Source organism: Chaetodon auriga, chromosome 24, assembly GCF_051107435.1.
Source record: "Chaetodon auriga isolate fChaAug3 chromosome 24, fChaAug3.hap1, whole genome shotgun sequence".
Classification (NCBI taxonomy): Eukaryota; Metazoa; Chordata; class Actinopteri; order Chaetodontiformes; family Chaetodontidae; genus Chaetodon; species Chaetodon auriga.
In genome coordinates this window covers 13390980-13411181 of record NC_135097.1, presented here as the reverse complement: position 1 = coordinate 13411181, position 20202 = coordinate 13390980, and the positions used below count along the sequence as shown (strand labels likewise).

Genomic DNA, 20202 nt, shown 5'->3' with positions numbered 1-20202 from the left:
AGTATAGACAAATAAACTCAAACATACATATATTTGCATGTATATAATAGTGTGATGTGCTTTAATGAGTGTGTTTGTATGTTAAGACCCTGCCGTAGATTTCTATAGGGGCCCTGGATCCCAGTCTGTGTCGATGAGGCCTCAGAGCAACACACACTCACTCTCATTCAGTCCCAATTAGACCCCAGACACCCCTTGAAACCAGGGCCGGAACGGCAGTCCCAGTAATGGCCAGATTGTTATAGGAGGGAGGGAAGTGAGGGCAGAGAGGCCAAGCGAGGGGGAAGGAGGGAGGGAGGGAGGTGGAGTGGAGATAATGGGAGTTTGCATGAGGACAGACGAGGAGGGAGATGAGGAGAAGCGTTGAAATGTGGTTGATTGCATTTTATTCACAGACATACATGCAAGAGCACAAGTCGTAGACAGGCATGTGCGTTTATATGCACGCATGATTGCTCGAGAGCCTTTCACTGACAGTCCTTCCACTAAATTAATAATCTGCAGCATAGGCGGTGTGCAAAAATCCATATTGCTTCTCTCTATTGGTGATTCAGGTAATTCAACACAATAGTGTTAAACTTAGAACCAATTCAGAATCGTTTCTACCTCATGTACCAATTATATGTATATAGAAAACAAAATCTTAATGCCAAGGCTGCACTGCCAGACTTCTTACTCAAACTAGATCCTAATGCTGATTTTATATTTACCCCTTAGCTGTTGTATTTATCTTAAAAATGTGGTGTTAAGTGGACCGCAGTGTCACTGTGAGTAGAGATTTTTGATTAATGCATTGATAATCTTTGGAGAAATGTTAATGTGGTTAAGTATGTTGTTGTGTTTTCACTGTACTTCAAACAAGAGTCAGTAATTTTAAGGACTCCGTTATCTTGAAATGCAAATAATAGTCAAACAGACGCTGCTTCTCGCGTCGAATGAGGGTATATTGTTACCAGCCGAGCATGAAGGCTAAGATAAAGAAAAGAAAAGCAAAGAGAAAGGGAAGGAAGGGAGGAAGGAAGGAAGAGGAGAGGGGTCAGCCGAAGTCCAAAAGGCTTAAGGCTGAAAGAAAGGGAGGTGGAAAATGGAAGAGAAGAAGAAGCCTGTCATGAGGGGCAAAGAGAGAGGCAGCAGTGGGAAAACAAGGACAATGCCTGTGTTTGTGTCGTCTTTGTCACTGTGGCATTTTGGAGGACAGAGGAGCTGTGTGCCTGGATGTGTGTGTGAGTGTGTGTGTGTCTGCGTGTCTTCGCCTCCCCATCCACTCAATTTGTTGAATTGATCTGCTCCCTAATAGTGAGCAAAACAAAAAGTCAGCCTAATCCAAGCATTATTTATAACACTGATGGGAGAGGGAAGAGGGCGAGAGAGATAATTTAACAGTAGAAGTGCAACAAAATCCTATGACAGAGAGATGAGAAACCGATAGAGGAAGACAAATGGAGAAAGAGGGAGACAAAGAAGACTACACTGCGATTGGAATAAAAACCAGCAGCTCGAACATGCTGGGCTTGGAGACGAGGTGTGAGAGAGGTTACAGATAGACTCTCACAGCAAGAGGCTAGCCAGTGGTAGATTAAGACAGAGGCAGAAAGAGCAAGAGATGAAAAGAAAAGGGGGTATCAGAGAAAATGGAGATCAGAACACAAACAAGTGGAGCCGATGAGAGAGGCCAGGGTGGCAGAGTGTGAGGAGTGAAAGATAAAGAATGTGAGATAGATGGAGAGCAACAGGAAGCGAGATAGAAAGAGGAGAGAGCACTTGCTGGTGGCAGGGGCGAGAGGCAAGAGAGAGAAGAAAGAGCGAAAGATGGACAGCGAGAGAAAATTACAGAGGAGTGCTTGTGATTTTGGAGATGTTATTGAGTCTAATAAGAGCATGCTGTTGTAAGACAGGCCAGGGCAGCTATTCTTAATCCCAGTGGTCCTCGTCTTTTTTTCCTCTCCCTCGCTCTGCTTCTTTCTACCTCGCCCACACTTAATCTGCTGAGGGGAAGAAGAAGCATCGCCGTCTGATTTGGGGAAGGAGGACGTAGACGCAGGAGATGTTGAGCTCGGAACACAAAGGAGTAAAGGGTGCAGATGTCTCGGAACATCGCGACAGCCGCGATAATAAGACGCTGGCTACGTCTATGATAACCATGCAGTGACAGTATTACAAAAATAACAGGGATACTCCTCTCAAAACATGATTCTACCTCTTTCACTCTATGGATATTGGAAAGGAACGTATGATGATGATGTGTTTATTGGCTGCCCCATAATGTAGGTTAATTATTAAATGTAATGTGATTAATTCTAAGAGTTGGACAAGGGGGAGGATTCGGCATCTCAACGGCATTTATTTGGCAGCAAACCCAAAGTGTATTACGTAAGTGCAGTAATCGGTGAATCACGGGGCACGTCGATCAAGTATATTTATATACGGCTGCTGCAGACACACATGCTGATGTGGATCATAGAGCAAAGGCGCTCGTGTTGCAGTATGTAGTACGTATGTGTATCTACATTAGGCGCTACTAGCCACATTGTAATGTGCTTACATCAATTTAAACAAGCAAACTTGCAAAATACACAGGAAAGTAACAAAAACAAGAGGTTCTAAGATTAAAGTCGATCCATCCTTGAGTTTCAGTTTTGTAGGGAATCCTTTGTGTGGGCCCTCAGTGCAGTCTGATGCAAAGTGATTAGCGCACACATGCAGCCAACAAGTCTTCCTGTTGTTGTGGGCACATTTGCATCATGGTAATCTACTGGGTCTTGCAGCCAACAACAGAGAAACTGGCATGCTGTGCACAAATTATTACCTTTCACATCTTTGTGTTTTCGGAGTCAGGGTTATAATGAGGAAAATAATAGTTACTGGATGTAACTCCTGTTCTGCAAGCAGCCCCCTGCTTGCATGTTATTGCATCTAGAGTAAAACATGCTATTCTTATGATGCTAAAACATCTGTCTGTCTTGTGTACCACCAAGCTCTGTTATGCAGTACTAGATAGATACTGTAGATACATTGATGCTTTTGAACGGAAGCTCTTTGCTTTTTTTTTTTTTTTTTGGGCAGGAGGGGTTTCTTGTCTGATCTTTGGAAGCATATTGAGCTGTTGGGTGGGTGTTTGTTCACTATCTCAGGCAGTAAAGTTGGTACAGACAGAGTACAAACAGAACAGCAGCAACCAAACTCCATGCTGGTCCCCACAGCCCCAGTGTTATAAGCTGAGGCAGACAGAACAGAGACAACAGGAACAGCATTTGGTGTGTGCGGACTGTGTGTTTATGTGTGCATTTCCTCAGTCTGTCCTCCAGCCACCGTTGGCGTGGTGGAGCTTTTAGCTTATATACTGTATGTCCCATGGATGTCTACAAACATACACACTGGTCAAAGCTTTTCTGTCAGCACACGTGTCTATTTCACTTCATATGATTATCCCATAAACCCTCGACAGACAAGCACACACCATATGTCCATGTGCAAAACAGGAAGCAGTGGACAGATGCATTGAGTGGAACGCCGACTCTAATGGTGTCAAACAATGTGTGTAAACAGGTGTTTGTAGCGTTTTGATAGTGTTGCAATGGGTTTTTTTTGATGCAAAAAAGCTTAAAGATGTAATAATCTTTTACAAGGCAATATAATTGTTAATTATCTTCATATGATTATGCACGCTTTAATCAGGGTGTTAAGAGACTCGCAGTACACTGGAACCGACACTCGAGACTCAGCTGCCAAGCAGCCACCTTCGAATGCAAGACAGTCACAACATCCTATAGGATAGGTTCTTGTTTGCTTCTTTTGTTTGTCTGTTGGGTTTGATTTTAAGAAAGCATACTTTTTAAAGGCTGTACTGTCTGGCAGCTGACACTCAAGTCTTGCATGTCTTCTGTGAAGCACATGAATGCACCATGAGGGAAGAGGCTGTAAAGCAGTACCTCATCTGAGTTTGACTAAAAATAATAGGATGATTAAACAGAAATGGCATGGTGTCTAATGTGATGAATGACCTTTCTAAAGCAAGTTCCATCCCTGCTGTTTGCTTTTCATTCTGTATCGACGTTAGATGGACCCTGTCGCTGTATTCCGGGCAGAAATGTGAAAAGATTCTTTCCAAAGTTAGGTTTGAGTGAATTGTCCTTACGTTCCATGAAAAAGCTCATTCCTCATATCCACTGCTGGTTCTCGCAAGTATTATAACACCACTGCATGGACACACACACACACATGTCCCAGATGTAATCAGCGTGGCCTTTGCCTTGATCCATTGTGCTCTAACGATTAAGCCTTAGCCCTGCTCGGTGGCCTATAGGCCAGTTCTGCTGCTGTGCATCTCATCACATCCCATTCATCACCCTGTGTCTGTATAAACCTCCAGCATTCTGTCGCATCAGCCCACCACTGACCTCCCGCTGACCCCCACCCCAACACACACACACACACACACACACACACACACACACACACACACACACACACACACACACACACATTTTAGACAAATACCCACACAGTTAGATGACAGTACAGTTTGTTGTTTTGTATTAATGCTCTTCACTTCAGGTTGCACGACTTACTCGAGTCCCTGTTTGCCATGTGAGATCCTTGGTGACCACTGGCTTTATTTTAATTAAAATCAGTCACTAAACACCTCCAAACTAGCATTCATGCAGTGCGGATCCATCAGTGATATTAGACAGATAAACGTAAAACTCAGAAGATAAGATTTACATGGACAGCTCTTGCTTGATTTTGGTCTCAAAAGTTTTCCAAGAAATCTTCATATGTAGAGAAAAACCTCATTCCAGAGTCTGTTTAACCATATAAATTGGGGACGCATGTCCACACATTTCTTAAACAGCCTGACTTGCACATAGAAGATAAGCCGCTCGAAATAATTCCGGTCCATCATGACTAAAAATACATGTCTCAGAAATACAAAAAGATCCACAAATGTATTCCTTCCATTACACTGATACAATATTTTCACCACTCTGTAACCTTTCTGTTAATTGGACCACTAGTACAAAGAGCCTGTGTGTATTTGCACTCAAATGACAGTTCATCATTTGCAGTGAGCAATTTCCCTGTTATTACAGCTTGGAATCTCAGCGTAAAAGGTCAATATTTATCTGCACCTCACACCCACACGTGCCCGTGCACACACACTCGCCGGCCTCTCCATACTAATGAAAATGAAAATAGAAACGGTGGAAAAAGTTAAAGCCTTGTATATGGGAGAAATGAAAATGCTAATTTGGAGAAGGTACAAAGCTCTGCATGCCGCTTTATTCCCCCTCGAGTTGTCGTTTCACCCCAACATGATTCAGTATCTTTTTAATTACGGCTCTCTGTAAAGAGAGGGTCCCACGCTTCCATCTCTCCACGCTCAGTTTAACGTATGGGAAGATGATATCTCACCAGGCTCTTGCGCTCTCTGTTCTGTTAAGGACTAATAAATGCTTCTTAAACGCTGGGTCCTCCACATAGAGCCTTCACGCATCTCTCTGCTGCTGTAGCTCCAAGGAAAACCTAGTTAGACAGGAAGTGGTTGAGGGTTAATCCTTGGTTTACCCTCAGCGGTTGCTAAAAAAAAAAAAAAAATCAACAAGCAAAATATGAATGTGCAATCTCAGCTTTTTCATCTGTTATCCTTCACTTATACCCCTTAAGTGCACACCAGTGTTTCCTCTCCCTCTCTGCTGGATCTGTCAGCGATCACCGACAATACGCATCGATTCCCATAAAATCAACAGCCGCCGGTGACGTGCACGGGACGGCGGACCGCACTTCACCCCTGTGTGACTAATCAGTCAGTTGATAATGCAGTGGAGACGAAGGACTCCGCGTCTCATCCGGAGACCAGAGGGTGGCGTCTCTGAGGACAACCGGTGGGCGGTGTGCTAAACTGGAACACTCGACACAAGTTTAGGCCTAATCGTCTCATTGTCTCCGTTCTGCTTGAAAGGATCAGCAGCCACGCTAAGCTCCTCAGGGTACCGGCACTCAGCTGCTCTCAGCCATCTTGCTTTGTCTCTGTTGTTGATTGTGTTTTCGGCGGCATTGTCGGGTTGTTTCGTTTTGTTCACCTTTTCAATGTTGGTTTTTCGTTAATTATTGTTTCTCCTTTTGTCGGAGGTGTTTTCTGTTGTTGCTGAGGGGCTTTTATAATTCGGATAGAGGAGCAGAGCCTGACTGTCAGCCTGTCACTTCTTGTGGGTAGTAATTCAGGTCTTTCTTTGGTCAGAGTTTACTACTAGCAGTCATGTGAGGAGTATTCTGATGCTTCAGTTAAGTTAACGTTGTAATGCCCCAGAGGAAAAGTAAACAGTGATGGTTAGTGGCAGTAACTTCACTATATAACACTGAAAATACAACTCTGACACGGCTGTGAAAGCACCACCAGTGATCACAGAGGCTGATATTAATAAGATATGATTAACGGTACGTTCTTTTCCATCTACCTGTTTCTATGCAAGAAGAAACATGCTTGGCTGAGCGGCAAAGTGAAACGGACACAGACGAGGGAGTGAATCATGACGTACATGAAGCATGTGACTTAAATGTCCACGGAAGCCTCTGCTTCACTGGAGAGACTGAAGATAGATCGACATCAGATGTTCGCGGAGCGACGAGGAGACAGTAACCTTCCTTAAATGAACACATCAAACCAGGAGAAATGTCATATTTCCGTCACGCTTTCTACATTATCCTCCATCCTTTGAGAATGGACTGTTGCTATTTTAATTACATCTTCTCATTGCATCCTCTTCAATCTGCAGTGGTTTGATGACGCCACTAGCTGTTGACCTTGATGAAGCAACTCTTAATTTCTGTTTATTTAACAGAAGTGCATGGAAACTCACGATCAACTGCTTTTTCTTTTGCAGATTCAGTTAAAGTTTGCATAAATTAGATGGAGAAATGTGTATGACAACCTCTGAGTCATGTCTTTTGGTGACGTTGACTTGTTGCTATAGTTCTGCTGCTCCTTTAGGTGGACATGTGAACAGTAGTGCAGCAAAAACCGGTGCCTGCCTCACCATGTCACTATGAATAAGCCTCTCCTTGTCCAGCGTCAGCTCAAGTCTGTGCGGAAGTGTTTACCATCTGCCAATAATCTAGGATGGGATGTCGAGGATTTGTTATGGCTTTGTATGTATGTTCTGGACACTGTCCTATTTCTCAAAGCACGGTAGAGTACATCAGGCCGCCGTGCAGCGCCTGATCCGCCCTGGTTGTCTGCACACATGCTGCAAACGTGAAAGGCAAATTTCACTGTACATGCAGTAATACCACGGTTCTCACAGAGAGAGCTGATCACCTGATTGGTGTTTCGAAGCACCTTGTTGCGTAACACAGTTTTGAACGGATAACTGATGGAATCCCAGGTGGCACGGTGCTTTTTGTGAGCTTTAAAAGGACTTCATCCCACATGGGGATCACATGTGACTCCCGAGGCTGGGAACCTAACCACCCGTCCATCTGTGGGCCTTGCATGCTAAACTTTTGTTGTGGTTGAAACACAACAAAGCCAGAGGCAGAGAGAGAGAGAGAGAGAGAGAGAGAGAGAGAGAGAGAGAGAGAGAAAAAGCCTGAGTGAAAGAGAGAGAGAGAGAGAGCAAGAGCTTGTAGCCCCCGAGGGCCTCAGTCCTGTCTGTCACTGTGCCAGAACGATTCGCCCTGTAACTGATCCATGGACACAGAGTCTGCAGGTCAACTGTGACAGCCTGCTTGGTGTGTGTGTTTGTCTCCTGTGTGGGTGTGGGTGGGTACATCAGTGCATCTGCATTCTGTCTCCCATGATGCCAGCGGCTGTCAGTTTTCATCTCCCGATGCAGGATGCAGAGACGCGCGTAGAGGAAGTGTGTATGTGGCCATTTGCCGCTAATGAAATGAGATTCAGGTAGAGACGTGGCGAAGGGCATCGCAGGGTTAGAGATGGGCGAGCAGCATGTTGCCGCGGCAACAGTCAATGAGACTTTGTCCACGTGAGAGCGGCTCACGTAGGGAGAGTGAGAGACTCAAGTGAAGCAGTTGCCATAGCGACTCTTCATCGCAGCTGCCTGTAAATTTCTCTCTCCCCAGTGTGTGTGTGTGTGTGTGTGTGTGTGTGTGTGTGTGTGTGTGTCTGACGGATGGCTGGGTATTACATGTACAGTGTGTGAATGTGCGTGTGATGCCCTCAGGTGTGTGTACCGTGTGAAACATTTGATGCATGTTTCTGTCGGTGTTTCACATGAGACTCACACACACATTCATACGTTCTCACTCCCAACTGGTCACATGTGGATGCTTCATAAGGGCCCCTTAGGGTCCTTTTTCCAGACACTGGGTACCCCTTTAGACATCGTATAAAGAGCGAGAAAAGTCTCAGAAGTAGCATACTACAATGCACATGACTTGCGTACTTTTCGTAAACATAACTGATGCGCGACCGTTTCAAAGCATTAACCATTTGTTAATTGTTGTTCTCAGCCAGCTTTATTGCTGACGTGGCGAACCAGACGTTGAATGTTTTTTATGTCTAACTTGAGAACATGTTGGCAGTGCACCCTGACACCATCATACTTCCTCCTCCATGCGTCACAGTGGGAACCGCACATGCAGGTACTATCTATTCACCTTCTCCACGTGTCATGTACAGATTTCCATCAGACTAACTAACCAGTACAGCGCCAACACCAAGCTGAGACTCTACCAGAGCTGTGTCCTGTTTACCTAGCTATACAGATCTGAGTGCTGGCGAACAACTGAAAACAATCTCCACAAACTGTCGACCTTCCACACCAAAAGCCTGCGTAAAATAAAGAGAATATTCTTGCCCACTACTCAGCCAGTGTAAATATGACAACATGGCTACCATCATAATGAGAAGACGATGGAAATGGATTGGACATGTAATATGTAGAGAGCAAGAGAACGTCACCCAAACTGCCCTTCACTGGACACTGGATGGCAAACGGTCTCCCTCAGTAATGGTTTCTTTGCAGCAATTCAACCATGAAGGCCTCATTCATGCAGCCTGAGGTGCTGTTAATTGGCGATTTCTGAGGCTGGTAGCCCTAATGAACTTATCCTCCGCAGCAGAGGTAACGTTTTATCTTCCTTTCCCGAGGCGGTCCTTGTGAGCGCAGGTTTCATCAGAGCGTTCAAAGAACATTCAAAGTTCTTGAAAACTGGATCTGGACTGAACGACCTTCACGTCTTAAAGTGTTGATGGACTGTTGTTTCGCTGTACTTACAGTCGTCGAATAGGCCAAAAAATTCCAGTAACTAACTTTAGACAAGGCACACCTGTTAATTGAAAACGATTGCAGGTGACCACCTCATGTTTTCATCTATAGTGAAGAGAATAATAAAAATAAAGAAACACCATTGGATGAGACTGTGTGTCCAAACTTCTGGCTGGTACTACAGTTTCAAAGGGAGCCAAACAACCCCCCATCTCTCTTCCCTGCTAACAGATGCTCTAGTGGTTATTTATGTGGTTGTTCTGCACTCTGCTCTCTCATATCCCCCAACCTACACACACAAACACACACACACACATACACACACAGAAGCCAACAGGGGCTGTCACTGTGCCACAGTTCTAAGTCTTGTGTGCCATATGCTACCGTAGGATCCTGGCAGGCAGGAGTATTGCTCTCAGTCAGCTGGGAGACTGGTTCAAAGGCCAACGAGGGCCCATCAGGGACCATCCTGCATGCACACAGTGTTGTAATAACAGGCGCGTGTGGAAGCATGAGGCTGAGTGACTGGAGGCCCTCTGAAATGTTCCGCATGCATTTTTTAAAGAATGATGCCAAAATTTATCATCATGTCATCATAGTTTTAATGAGTGACAGTTCAGTGACTGAAGACCCTCTGCCAGGCCCAAAAAATAGCCATATTTACAGGGTGTTTGATGGGAAATTCAGTTTATTTTTAAGTGCATAGACAGTTCTTGAAGTGGGAGCATGATTTCAAAGTGATTTGACTCTTTTCAATGATGTTCAAAAAATTAAATAAATGCATAAAATGTATCTAAAAGCAGAATAACTCCATTAAATCAAAAAGAAGACGGCTAATAACTGATGATTTTCATGCCAATTTTACTTGCCAGAGGGATTAACAGAACAGACCCGACCTTAAACTTTTCATCATGTTTCCAAGTGATAGAGATGACATTTTCATGGAACTTTTCAGTTATCTTTCCATTTTTCATGCCTCAAGGCAGGATCCACTAACAATTCATGCCAGTGCAAAATGATAGCATGCAAGAAAACAGTGTTTTCTAGAGTTTCCCCACAGGGGAATTGACCTAGAAATAGCTTGATATAGCTGTCTCTGCAGCTCAGGGCGAGTTGCAATTTGCATTTATGGGAGTTCCAAGTTCCAAGGTGCAAAACAAAATGAGGAAATTATGGAAATCCAGAGCAGACATGATATATTAAGAACCCATGGCCTTTTATTAGCGGTTGATTTCGCACAGAACTCGGCTTTACGCCTTCCAGGCTTGGCTTTAATATAGCTCCTCATGCCATGCCGGAGTTTTTTTTTTAACCTGTAAATTGTCCTTGTGGTGTCCAGTGTGTTTGCTGTGTCGTCCCAGAGTGCCTTTTTACACACCGTTAAAGCATCTCTCCTTTGCAGCAGAGAGCACTTTGGGGTGAACTTCGACACCAACACTTTCACATTAAGAAGAGCTGCTGTGCACAGTGTTTTCTTGTCACATTTGCACGTTCTCACTTTGAACTAATTTCCTCTGTCTGCCCTCATTTTCATGCTTTAATTTAGTAAACAACCTTCTACAGGTGGGATCAATTGCACATGCGGCGTCTTGCCCGCTGCACTTAAGAAAGTGATATACAGGTTAGCTCCAATATGCTACACTACGCAGCAGTTTTCTTCCAGCATTATTGCTTTAATCACCAGGAAACACTGGATTAGATTCTTGTAGTGGTGTCTCTTGTTATTGCCTGTTGCCGGAATCATTGCCTGATATCTAAATTAGCTCAAACTCATGTTTAAGAGCTGACATCCAGCTGCAGGGAACGGTGCAGTTCTTCGTCTCCAATACACTTCTGTGCTTTCATCCAGCCGAGCAATTTGCTATTTGCTCAGTATATTACGCTCTAACACAATATGTGATCAAAGAGAATATGAGAGGCGTAAATACAGTTATTGACTCTTTTTTTTTTTTTTTTCTTTTTTGCTCTCTATTCCCTGCTGTCTCCTCTTTGTGTGTGTAGATATTCGTGACCGCAGGAAGAAGCCGGTGATGCTGTTTATTCATGGAGGCTCCTACATGGAAGGCACCGGAAACATGTTTGATGCCAGCGTCCTGGCCGCCTATGGCAACGTGATTGTGGTGACCATGAACTACCGGCTCGGTGTGCTCGGTAAGTGCGCTCGATGGCCTCTTTGTGTGAACAAAACCGCTGCATATGCTCCCATAACAAAAACACATTCATGTCACTGTGAAGATATCAGTGTTATAATAATATTTCGGTCTGAGAACACAAAATAGTCATTTGTGCACACATGCACCCAGCAGGCTCTTCTTCTATTTTCTGAATTGATTAAGTTGGTAATGGATGACATTGACTGAATGCATCAATCTAATGACAACCAGTGCAGGCATTGATCGTGAGAGCTCACTTTCTTATGGATTTCCCTTGTTGATTAATCCAGTCTAAACACCCTGATTGTGTAATTGTTTTGCTTTCCTTAAAAGCCCAAACCCTCACACTTCAAGCCCTCTCCACCCAAAAACAACCACTGTATTCATGTCACCAATACAAAACAATAGTAAATCTTGAATTTCATTTGGGAAGAAAGTGTCTCTTTCTGTCTCCAACTGCATTGTTGTCACTGCACTTTTGGAAGATCTTGATCTCATTTTCGTGGATCATCATTTTTCCTACCTATAAATTTCTTTTGTCTGAAATGCTCACAGACAAGATGATCAATTACAGACAAATTGCTGATTTCAAAAACAAAAATCTCAAGATTTCCTGTGTTTTTCCTTGTTCTCATAATTAGTTTTAAACGTTTGCAGCGTGAATAATCCCTCATAGTACTTTCACCCGTTGTCAAGTAACTGTTTGATCATTAAAATCTACGTCACCTTTGACCTCACAGTGTGACCACTCTATTATTTATTTGGCTTCTGAGTCCTGCATTCGGTCTCAAGTCACACCTTGCCAGTAACTCTCATAGAAAGGCCTTTATGAGAGACAATCCAGAGATGGGAACAAGCATGCAAATCAGATACAGATCTGGCATTTTTACTGACAGAGAAATGCACCTCACAATTCTTCATTTTAACTGCATGCCCTCGCCCAGCGCCTCCAACCTTTAGATATCTATTTCGCAGCTCTATAATTCATTCCACAAAGAGCAAGGATTGTAAAAGGGAAAATAGCTTTACAGACTGTTTTGGTAGGAGACGGCGTGGTTATGATGCACTTTTGAGCCGTTAGCGCCAGAGAGGGGGATTTGGAAAGCAGTTAAGGTGGATTTAACGACGCAGTAGGTGTAGAGTAACCTGTCTGCTCAGGTCTCTGGGAGATCCTGCCGTAGCCAGCTTTGAAAAAAAAAAAAAAAAAAAAAGAAGAAGAAGAGTATCATCTGTCACCTCAGCTCTCCAGCACGAGCCCGTCGTCCTTTTCCCTGAAAACACACTCCACTTCTCCTCTTTGTTACTCACCGCGCTCTGTCTCGCTCCGTTGAGACCGAGCAATTTAGCTTGGAGAGGAGGAACATGCCTGTAAGGAGGCAGGTGCTAACTAAAGGAAACTAAGTGCATTAGATATTTCATTAGCCGAAGAGAGAGTGGGCTGCTGGAAGCTGTTTCAAAATCGGCTGCCTCGCTTTGATTTGTTTGGTTTCTTTTTAAAAGTGTTGTTTTTCGGAGCACTTACACGGCTTTTGCGATGATGGCAGATTTTCATTTGCATGTAATTGCCCAAAGTGTTTGCTTTTCAATGCATCTTTATCAAATTCATCCGCTTTTATGCTACAAGTGGATAACGAAATAAAATCTAAAAAGTGACCGTTGCTTGAGATCCAGGAAAGCAGCGTGTGACGGGAGCTTTCATTTCCCAACCTGATCATTCGTACCTGTAAATACAAAATTATTAACATTAATTTAACAGTTCTCAAAAGAAAGCCTTTCTAAACATAGCAGTTTAGCCAACCTTGTTTGGAATTATTATGGTCTGGGTGTGTTTCCACCTGCAAATGAAGTGGTTTTCCATATTCTGGCTAAACTGTTTTCAACCTGTCAGACCTCATCTGACTGTGTTGTGGTGACATGCCAAGTTATTTTAGGGATTACTCTGGTGTGTACGATGTTGTCGTGACTGATAGAAATCCTGGAATTTTCCTTTGGTGTGACTTAGTCCTGTTTATTATGGGATCAGCTGATTATCTAATCCATTTGACAGCAGATAATTGCCACAAAATGGGCGTCATAATAAGACCAAGTGTTACGGCGCGGCTCGGTCACACTGGAGACTGCTTGTCTTTGTAGTGAAGTGTTTCTGTCCCAGCCTCAGCCTCGTACGTAGAGTTTTAGATTGACAAAAATAATCCTGTTCAGAAGGAATCCAAATAAGTGGATTACTAACAGAAGTTTGGTTTTCAAAGAGGATAAAACGATTCAGAAGCATCAGTAGCTCCTCCAAGTTTTTTTTTTTTACTGAATTTGATTCAACCAAGAAAGGATATGAAGTTAATGTGTTAGATTGTCTTGTGCTTCGTCCCAGTATCTTAACATGTCTCTCTTCACCACTCTGGTGGCATCCGTTGCATTTTCCTCCTTCAGCGCCCTAACTGCGACACTCTCATCACTTACTTTGAGTCAAGGAGAAAGCAAATTGAGTGGGAGACTTTGTCATTTGTATGCAAAGAGAACGCCGCAGCTTTTTCCCCAAATATGAGAGCCATCCAGTGCAATTTGGCCATGATTGGGAGAAGTGTGAGTAATCTCTCACCCCGTGCATCCTATATGACGGATGGCATTTTCCTCGGACGGAGAGAGAAGCACAGAGGGTTAGAAATGCGCATTTGTGTGGTTGGAGGTAGTGTGCATCGAGCATGTGTAGCTGCATGCATTCATGCATATCAATGTCTGCTCTGTGGATACACAGCGAAGGCTCCTACTGTGTTTGTGTTCCTGCCTCAGCGATCCGACATGCTGATTTGGAAGGGCAATGCAGGAACTATTGATACAGGAGCTAAATGTGGTCATGTGAAATGCAAACTCAACATTGTGCGCTTGCCAGACAGAAATGGTTATCTTTGCATGAGATTATCGTCAATGTGTGTCAGACCCCTGCTGCACATATTGGATGTTACAGGTGTATTTGCAAATTGATTAATATGGTCTTTTACAGCCTCAGTCAGCAGTGCAAAAGTTAGATGTTATGGTCTTGGTTTACTACCATAAATTGCTGTGAGGGTTGCAAAGTTTTGCATCGCCGTATGTTTTGAATTTAGCAGGGTATTTAATAACCCTGATCATATAAATGATTACAGCTGGAGTTAATTTGAATGCACTGCTGCTAATTAAGACTTAAAGCTGGCCTTTTAAAATGCGTCTCGCCCAAACTGTATCTGGAAGGCAACAGATTGCAAACGAAAGTGTGGGTTGTCTGCTGCTGGACTTGAAGTGCGGTCATCAACCAATTAACATATTTCAGAACTGCAATCGCGTACTCTTCACACAAGAAGGGAGGCGATTTGTGCGAAACACTCATTAAACTAGAAAAGGAAGCAATATCGAAGAAAATTCGCGTTTGCTCACTTAAAAGTCTTTCATTGGCTGATTTCAGCCAGTTCAAAATGCAAGGCTGGTGAAATGCATAAAGGGCACTGGGGGGGAATGTGAAAACAACAAGCATATTGACACAAGTGGGGTTTAAACCTCACGCTGTTTTGGTTCAAGGGAATTTGCTTGATCGGCTCAGAATAAACTAAAGTATCCACGTTCATTGTAATGAAGGCACAACAGCGTGTTTCATTTATTTTTAATGACTTTCGGACAACAACAGTGGTCTGTTGCACAGAGATGCTGCATGGACTTTCCAGTTGATGGATGGGTTGTTTCATAGGAAGAAAAAACAGAATATGCTCATGCGTATCCTATAAATGGCAGCAAGGTTACGTAGGTTGCAACTGGAGGTGCTGAGAATTCTCCTGTTTAAAACCTCTTAATGCAGATATTTATTGAAATAAATATAGTAAAGGTAAACATGTAAATATTTGTTTTCCAAGGTCAGGCTTCATGCTGCGGTCCCATTGTGTTTTCCAGCTAATAAAGCCTTTTGGGGGGATAAAACATGTGTGTTAAATTTCAACAGAGACCAAAACCATGCAGAAGAACAGCTTTCGATTCACGTCGGGTATGCCTTAGACAGGCCTTTCAGGTTCGCTGTGCAGACATGTTGAAGGGTTTTCAGTGGCGCTGATTTCTTGAGCACATCACAGAACTCTTGTTAGTGACTCCTGACCTCACTGTGGAGAGAGGTGAAAGAAAATCTCTATCGGATGAGAAAATATCCTTGATTCAGGCCCAGTTCAGTAATACCTGAAATGGATTACAGGTTAAAATAAAGGCAACCTTGTCCAAACACATTCTCAATCTGATATAACCTTCCTATAGAACGGGCTCAGAGTATGTGCACAGAGCAGAATGCAATGAATTGAATTTTGGAAAACTTTTCGTAAAGTTAAAGGTTTTCCTCACAGCTGCAGTAGATTTAAAAAAATCTTATATGAACATTTGAGACAATTATAACGTACAAAATGTTGACCCTCCACCTCCTCTCCCTACTGTTGGCATTCAGGACCACTAAGTCAGCTGCTCCTCCATCCCTTCATCTTTTTTCCGCTCAGTTTTTCCTACTTAGATCTCCTCCTTCTCCCCTGTGGCTACTCAGCCATCAATCCATCCATTCTAAACCCTTCACAGCGTCCCATGTGGTGAGTTACGACCCCAGCTGAGACAGTTGCTTCCTGTCCTCTGAAAATCATGTCTTGACGGAAGGAATCGGTCTTGACTTATTTTTGCAAAGACGAACAACTTCTCTGCTTTGGCTCTTTTTTGCCTCCTACTTTTTAATTGTAAAACAGTCTAATTTAGGAGTTTTGGGGTCTATATTTAGTCACTGTAGATACACTATATTTAATTTGAAAACTGTAAATACGCCTCCTACCTTCTCTTTAAGGCTCTATCTGATGTTTGTGTACGTCCATGCATGTGTTGTGCTTACAGGCGAGCATTTAAGAAAAAAAGAAAAAGAAATCAAGCAGAGAAAGACAGGAATGGCGGCAGTAGCGGTCAGGGAAGAGAAATCAGCCTTCTCTGATTGAGAGACGTGATCTTTTCTCGCTCCTTCACCATATTCAACAGCCGTCTCTCCGGCCCTGCCTGCGCTACGCAAATGCTAACCACCGTGGAATCGCTCACATAGCAGAACACGCCTGACTCCATCCGTATGCTAATACGGACATATACCTGTCTGCAGCCAGACAGGAGAGATTCTCCAGCAGCAGCAACATGGCTGAGGTGGCGGTGGAGGGAAGGAGGAATCAGCAGGCAGTCTCCGCTGGGGATTCTGCAGAGTTCAGTATGTAATGAAAAGCCTCACCGGGCCACTGAGCACTTGACCTTGCCTTGGCTGCCTTGGCGACAGACATGCTTACAGTACATACGTCACCTCCGCCCCAATGAGCTTTTTATATCCCTCCGCCAACAATGCAAGAGTCGGGGAGGGAGAACAAGAGCGGGAGGGAGAGATGAAAGTGAGACGATGCATTCATTCAGACATTAACAATGATGATGAGAGTGGAGAGGTGGAACAGCGCGGCGCAAAGCGTGGAGGATTTTTTTTTTTGGTGCCGCAGCACTTTGTCGGCGTACTGTAAGCAGCAGGAAGTGTGTGTGCGCGCCCGCGGACGCTGTGGCCGAGACACGCGCACACACATAATAGGGTGAGAGATTTGAGAGAGGCGACAGTGGGAGAGAGATGGCAGAGAGCATGAGGGGTGGGGGGAGGAAAGAGAGGGGGGAGAGGGGCTGCGTTTGCCTGTGATGCTAAAAATAAAACCTGCAGAGCCACTTTTGAATGTGCACTGGAGCAGACGTTCATCTAGAGCACAATTATACATGCTGTGTGCTGCTGTCTGTGCACATGCACGCAGCAGACATGACATCTTCTGTGCATAGACTGAACACACACACACACACACACACACACACACATGCAGGTTCCAGTGTTTTGCACTCAGGAAGAAACCTCCTATAAATGGTTCTGCCTCACACACACACGCACACACACACACACACACACACACACACACACACACACACACACACACAAACACAAACACCCTCACACACTGTTACCTTGTAAAACCCACAATTTTGTATTCAGGGAGTGTAGAGTGAAAAGTGCCAGCTCAACGCTTCAGCAGGGGGTCCTCGATGTGTGTGTGTGTGTGTGTGTGTGTGTGTGTGTGTGTGTGTGTGTGTGTGTGTTTGTGGCCATGTGTGTGCTGCTCCAGGACTGGACAGCGGTGTGAAAGGTGACCTGACAGGACCAGAGAAGATATTAAGACACACACAGACTCATCCCAAACACACACAGACACACACTATTCTTAGTCTCCATAGCAACCTCTGGCAGAATTGATGAGCAAAGTCCTCTTGACTCTGTGTGGGGGGGCAGAAAGGGGGACTGTAGTGTCTTAAGTGTGTGTGTGTTGGGTGCTATAGAGTGTGACTTTGAGAAGGAGGACAAGCTGGTCCACTATTTTCTGAGTGGAGATTAGCACCTCGACTCGCCCCCATCACACACACACAGACTGACACACGTTCCTGTGTGCAGGTGAGATGCACACAGACGCCCTCCTGCACTGACACACACATTAACACAATGGCAGACATGTATTCAGACAGCTCTCGCAGCTTCTCTCTCATTGCTCCCCAGACGATGTTTCTCCTCTGGTTGTCCGTGGCCTTGATACTCTCTCACCTGACAGGCCTCCTACTTTCTTGCCTCCATCTATTATCACTGCTCCTGTGGATTCACTCCTTCAGGATCTTGTGGAGTACAGTCAGACTTATTATTTCTGCTGGTTAAGGATGGATACACGTAATTTATGTCTTCATCATTAAAAACACTCTAATGCACAACATACTAATGAAACCTTAAAATGCTCATAATGGTAAATTGCAGGGACATAACACCACAAAACATCCAAAGACTGTATTATGCCTCAAATGAAGCAGCACAAATCTCAGTCAATTTTTATCATCATGCATACAAAATAATTTTTATTTAATTGATATTGATCATGCCGTATAAAGGCTTTTTGTTCTCCTATTAGTGTTGTAGAAAAACAAACAAGGGAAGCGATGTACTAAAAGAAATAACTGGAATTCCAAAGATTTCTTTGTTCTTTAACAGAATGCACCAGATTCAAGTCATTGGCCTCAGCCAGGGTCTGTGAGCAGATACCACTTTATGAAAGAACTTATTATTCAAGGGTCATCTCCTCTAATCTTTTCTGGAGCCTCCCTGCATCAGCAACTAAACAAGAGCTGTTCCCTGTCCAAAGTTAGCCAACGGAAATCCTTTTTCCGCTCAGTGTTGTCGCTATACATTTTCCCCTCGTTATGCCCTTATTTTCGTTTAGCAGTTCATTTCTTATGACAGTTATTTTAAGTCTTAAGTCTTCATTTATTTCCAAAATTGTAAGCAAACTTATGTCATGATGGAGTGAGTGGACAGACCTCCTGCCTTGACGGACAGTCCATGCATTAGGACGTGCGGCTCCCCTGTACTAATATGGCAGCTTGCTCCCTCGTAATTGTGGGAATTAGTGCTAGATGTATGGCCAAGCTGCTTGGTACCTACTGTACCCATTAAAGTTAACTACATTTATATCAGAATATACTTATATCTGAGTGTCATGTGCCATTCTCTGTCCCGATGAGTGTTTTAGTGCTGTTTCAGCAGATGGTTGTCAAGCTCAAAAGTGGCAAAACATAGCTAGTTGTTCACGAGTACCAGTAATCCCACAGGGGATTCATAGGAGCTAAATGCACAGCTGACATGACGAGACTTCAACTTCAACTTCTGACATAATGCTGAAAGTTTTGGAGATACACCCGGTCATGTATAGTGGTTCATCTTGCAGATTTGTGCATCATAGAGGAGTGAACTACTGTCCTTGGCAAAGGTCTACACTCTCCAAGTGCCCTTCTAGTTATGTAGGCGTTCCAGTTTGGTTCCACGAGGATGTGAAGAAACCTTTCTTTTCCACTTACTATAACTCTGCCCCTCTGTATCCATAGATCTCTCTTGTTTTCTCCTTGATCTACCTGCCCGTCTTCCTCTTCCTCAAGCAATTCTCACTCCCTCTCCCTCCTTTCCTTCATCTCGCCTCCTCTCCCTCCCGTGTTTGTCCCCTGCTCATCGTCTCTTTCACTTTAATCTTCACTTCACCCACTCTTTAAAACTGAGTTATGGGCCAGATTATGCTGATGTATGTTTCACATGTCAAACAATCAGCTTTGTAAGTGAGGAACCATGGGCTGGTAATAGCCGGGGATGGATCATCATTACGGAGGGATGACAGCCGTTTGAATCATCGTGCGGCGCTACGGGGCTAACTGGGAGACTTAGTTCTCCCCCGGGGATGGCAGGATTGTTTGGGGAGCCAAAATAGCCTCCCTTGCTTCTTAACATTCAGACTGACACCCATAAAGACAGGCTGTTAGGGAATGTAAATACAAAACAAGAAGAGCAGTCAGCATTTGTGCAAGAATCTGCTGTGACGCTATGTAATGTTTCTGTGTGTGGACTAAAGCTAACACAGCCTTTGAGCTCTCTCTGCATGCAGCCAGCACACACACATAATAACCAACATATGGCATCGGGATGCTACAGTGCTGAATATTTAAAAGCCGGGCACTGTAGGCTGTGTTTGTTTCTCTTGATGTTAGTCATACAGATGTGTGTGCATTGTGAGCTGTGAACACATATAGCCCACAGACACATGGTCAGATGTAGAGAACAAGTCCACCACGAAACATTTCTGGAAGCATCTCAATGAGTTTTTCTTTATTTTTTGTGTGAAGCTGATGCCGTCACCTGTTGGCGATGTGTTAGGGAGAAAGGAGCAGCAGGCAAGAGGTCTGTCAGCTGAGCG

At 44.0% G+C, this 20202-nt stretch overlaps 1 protein-coding gene across 2 annotated transcripts in view; it reads left to right on the top strand.

Moving 5' to 3' along the window:
- The window catches only part of nlgn2a (neuroligin 2a), a 158141-nt gene that overhangs the window by 90683 nt on the left and 47256 nt on the right, over positions 1-20202 (top strand). For both annotated transcript variants that reach the window (XM_076724698.1, XM_076724697.1), the window contains one exon: positions 11229-11378. In XM_076724698.1, the coding sequence (XP_076580813.1) occupies positions 11229-11378 (150 nt within the window). The remainder of the gene's footprint in view (positions 1-11228; positions 11379-20202) is intronic.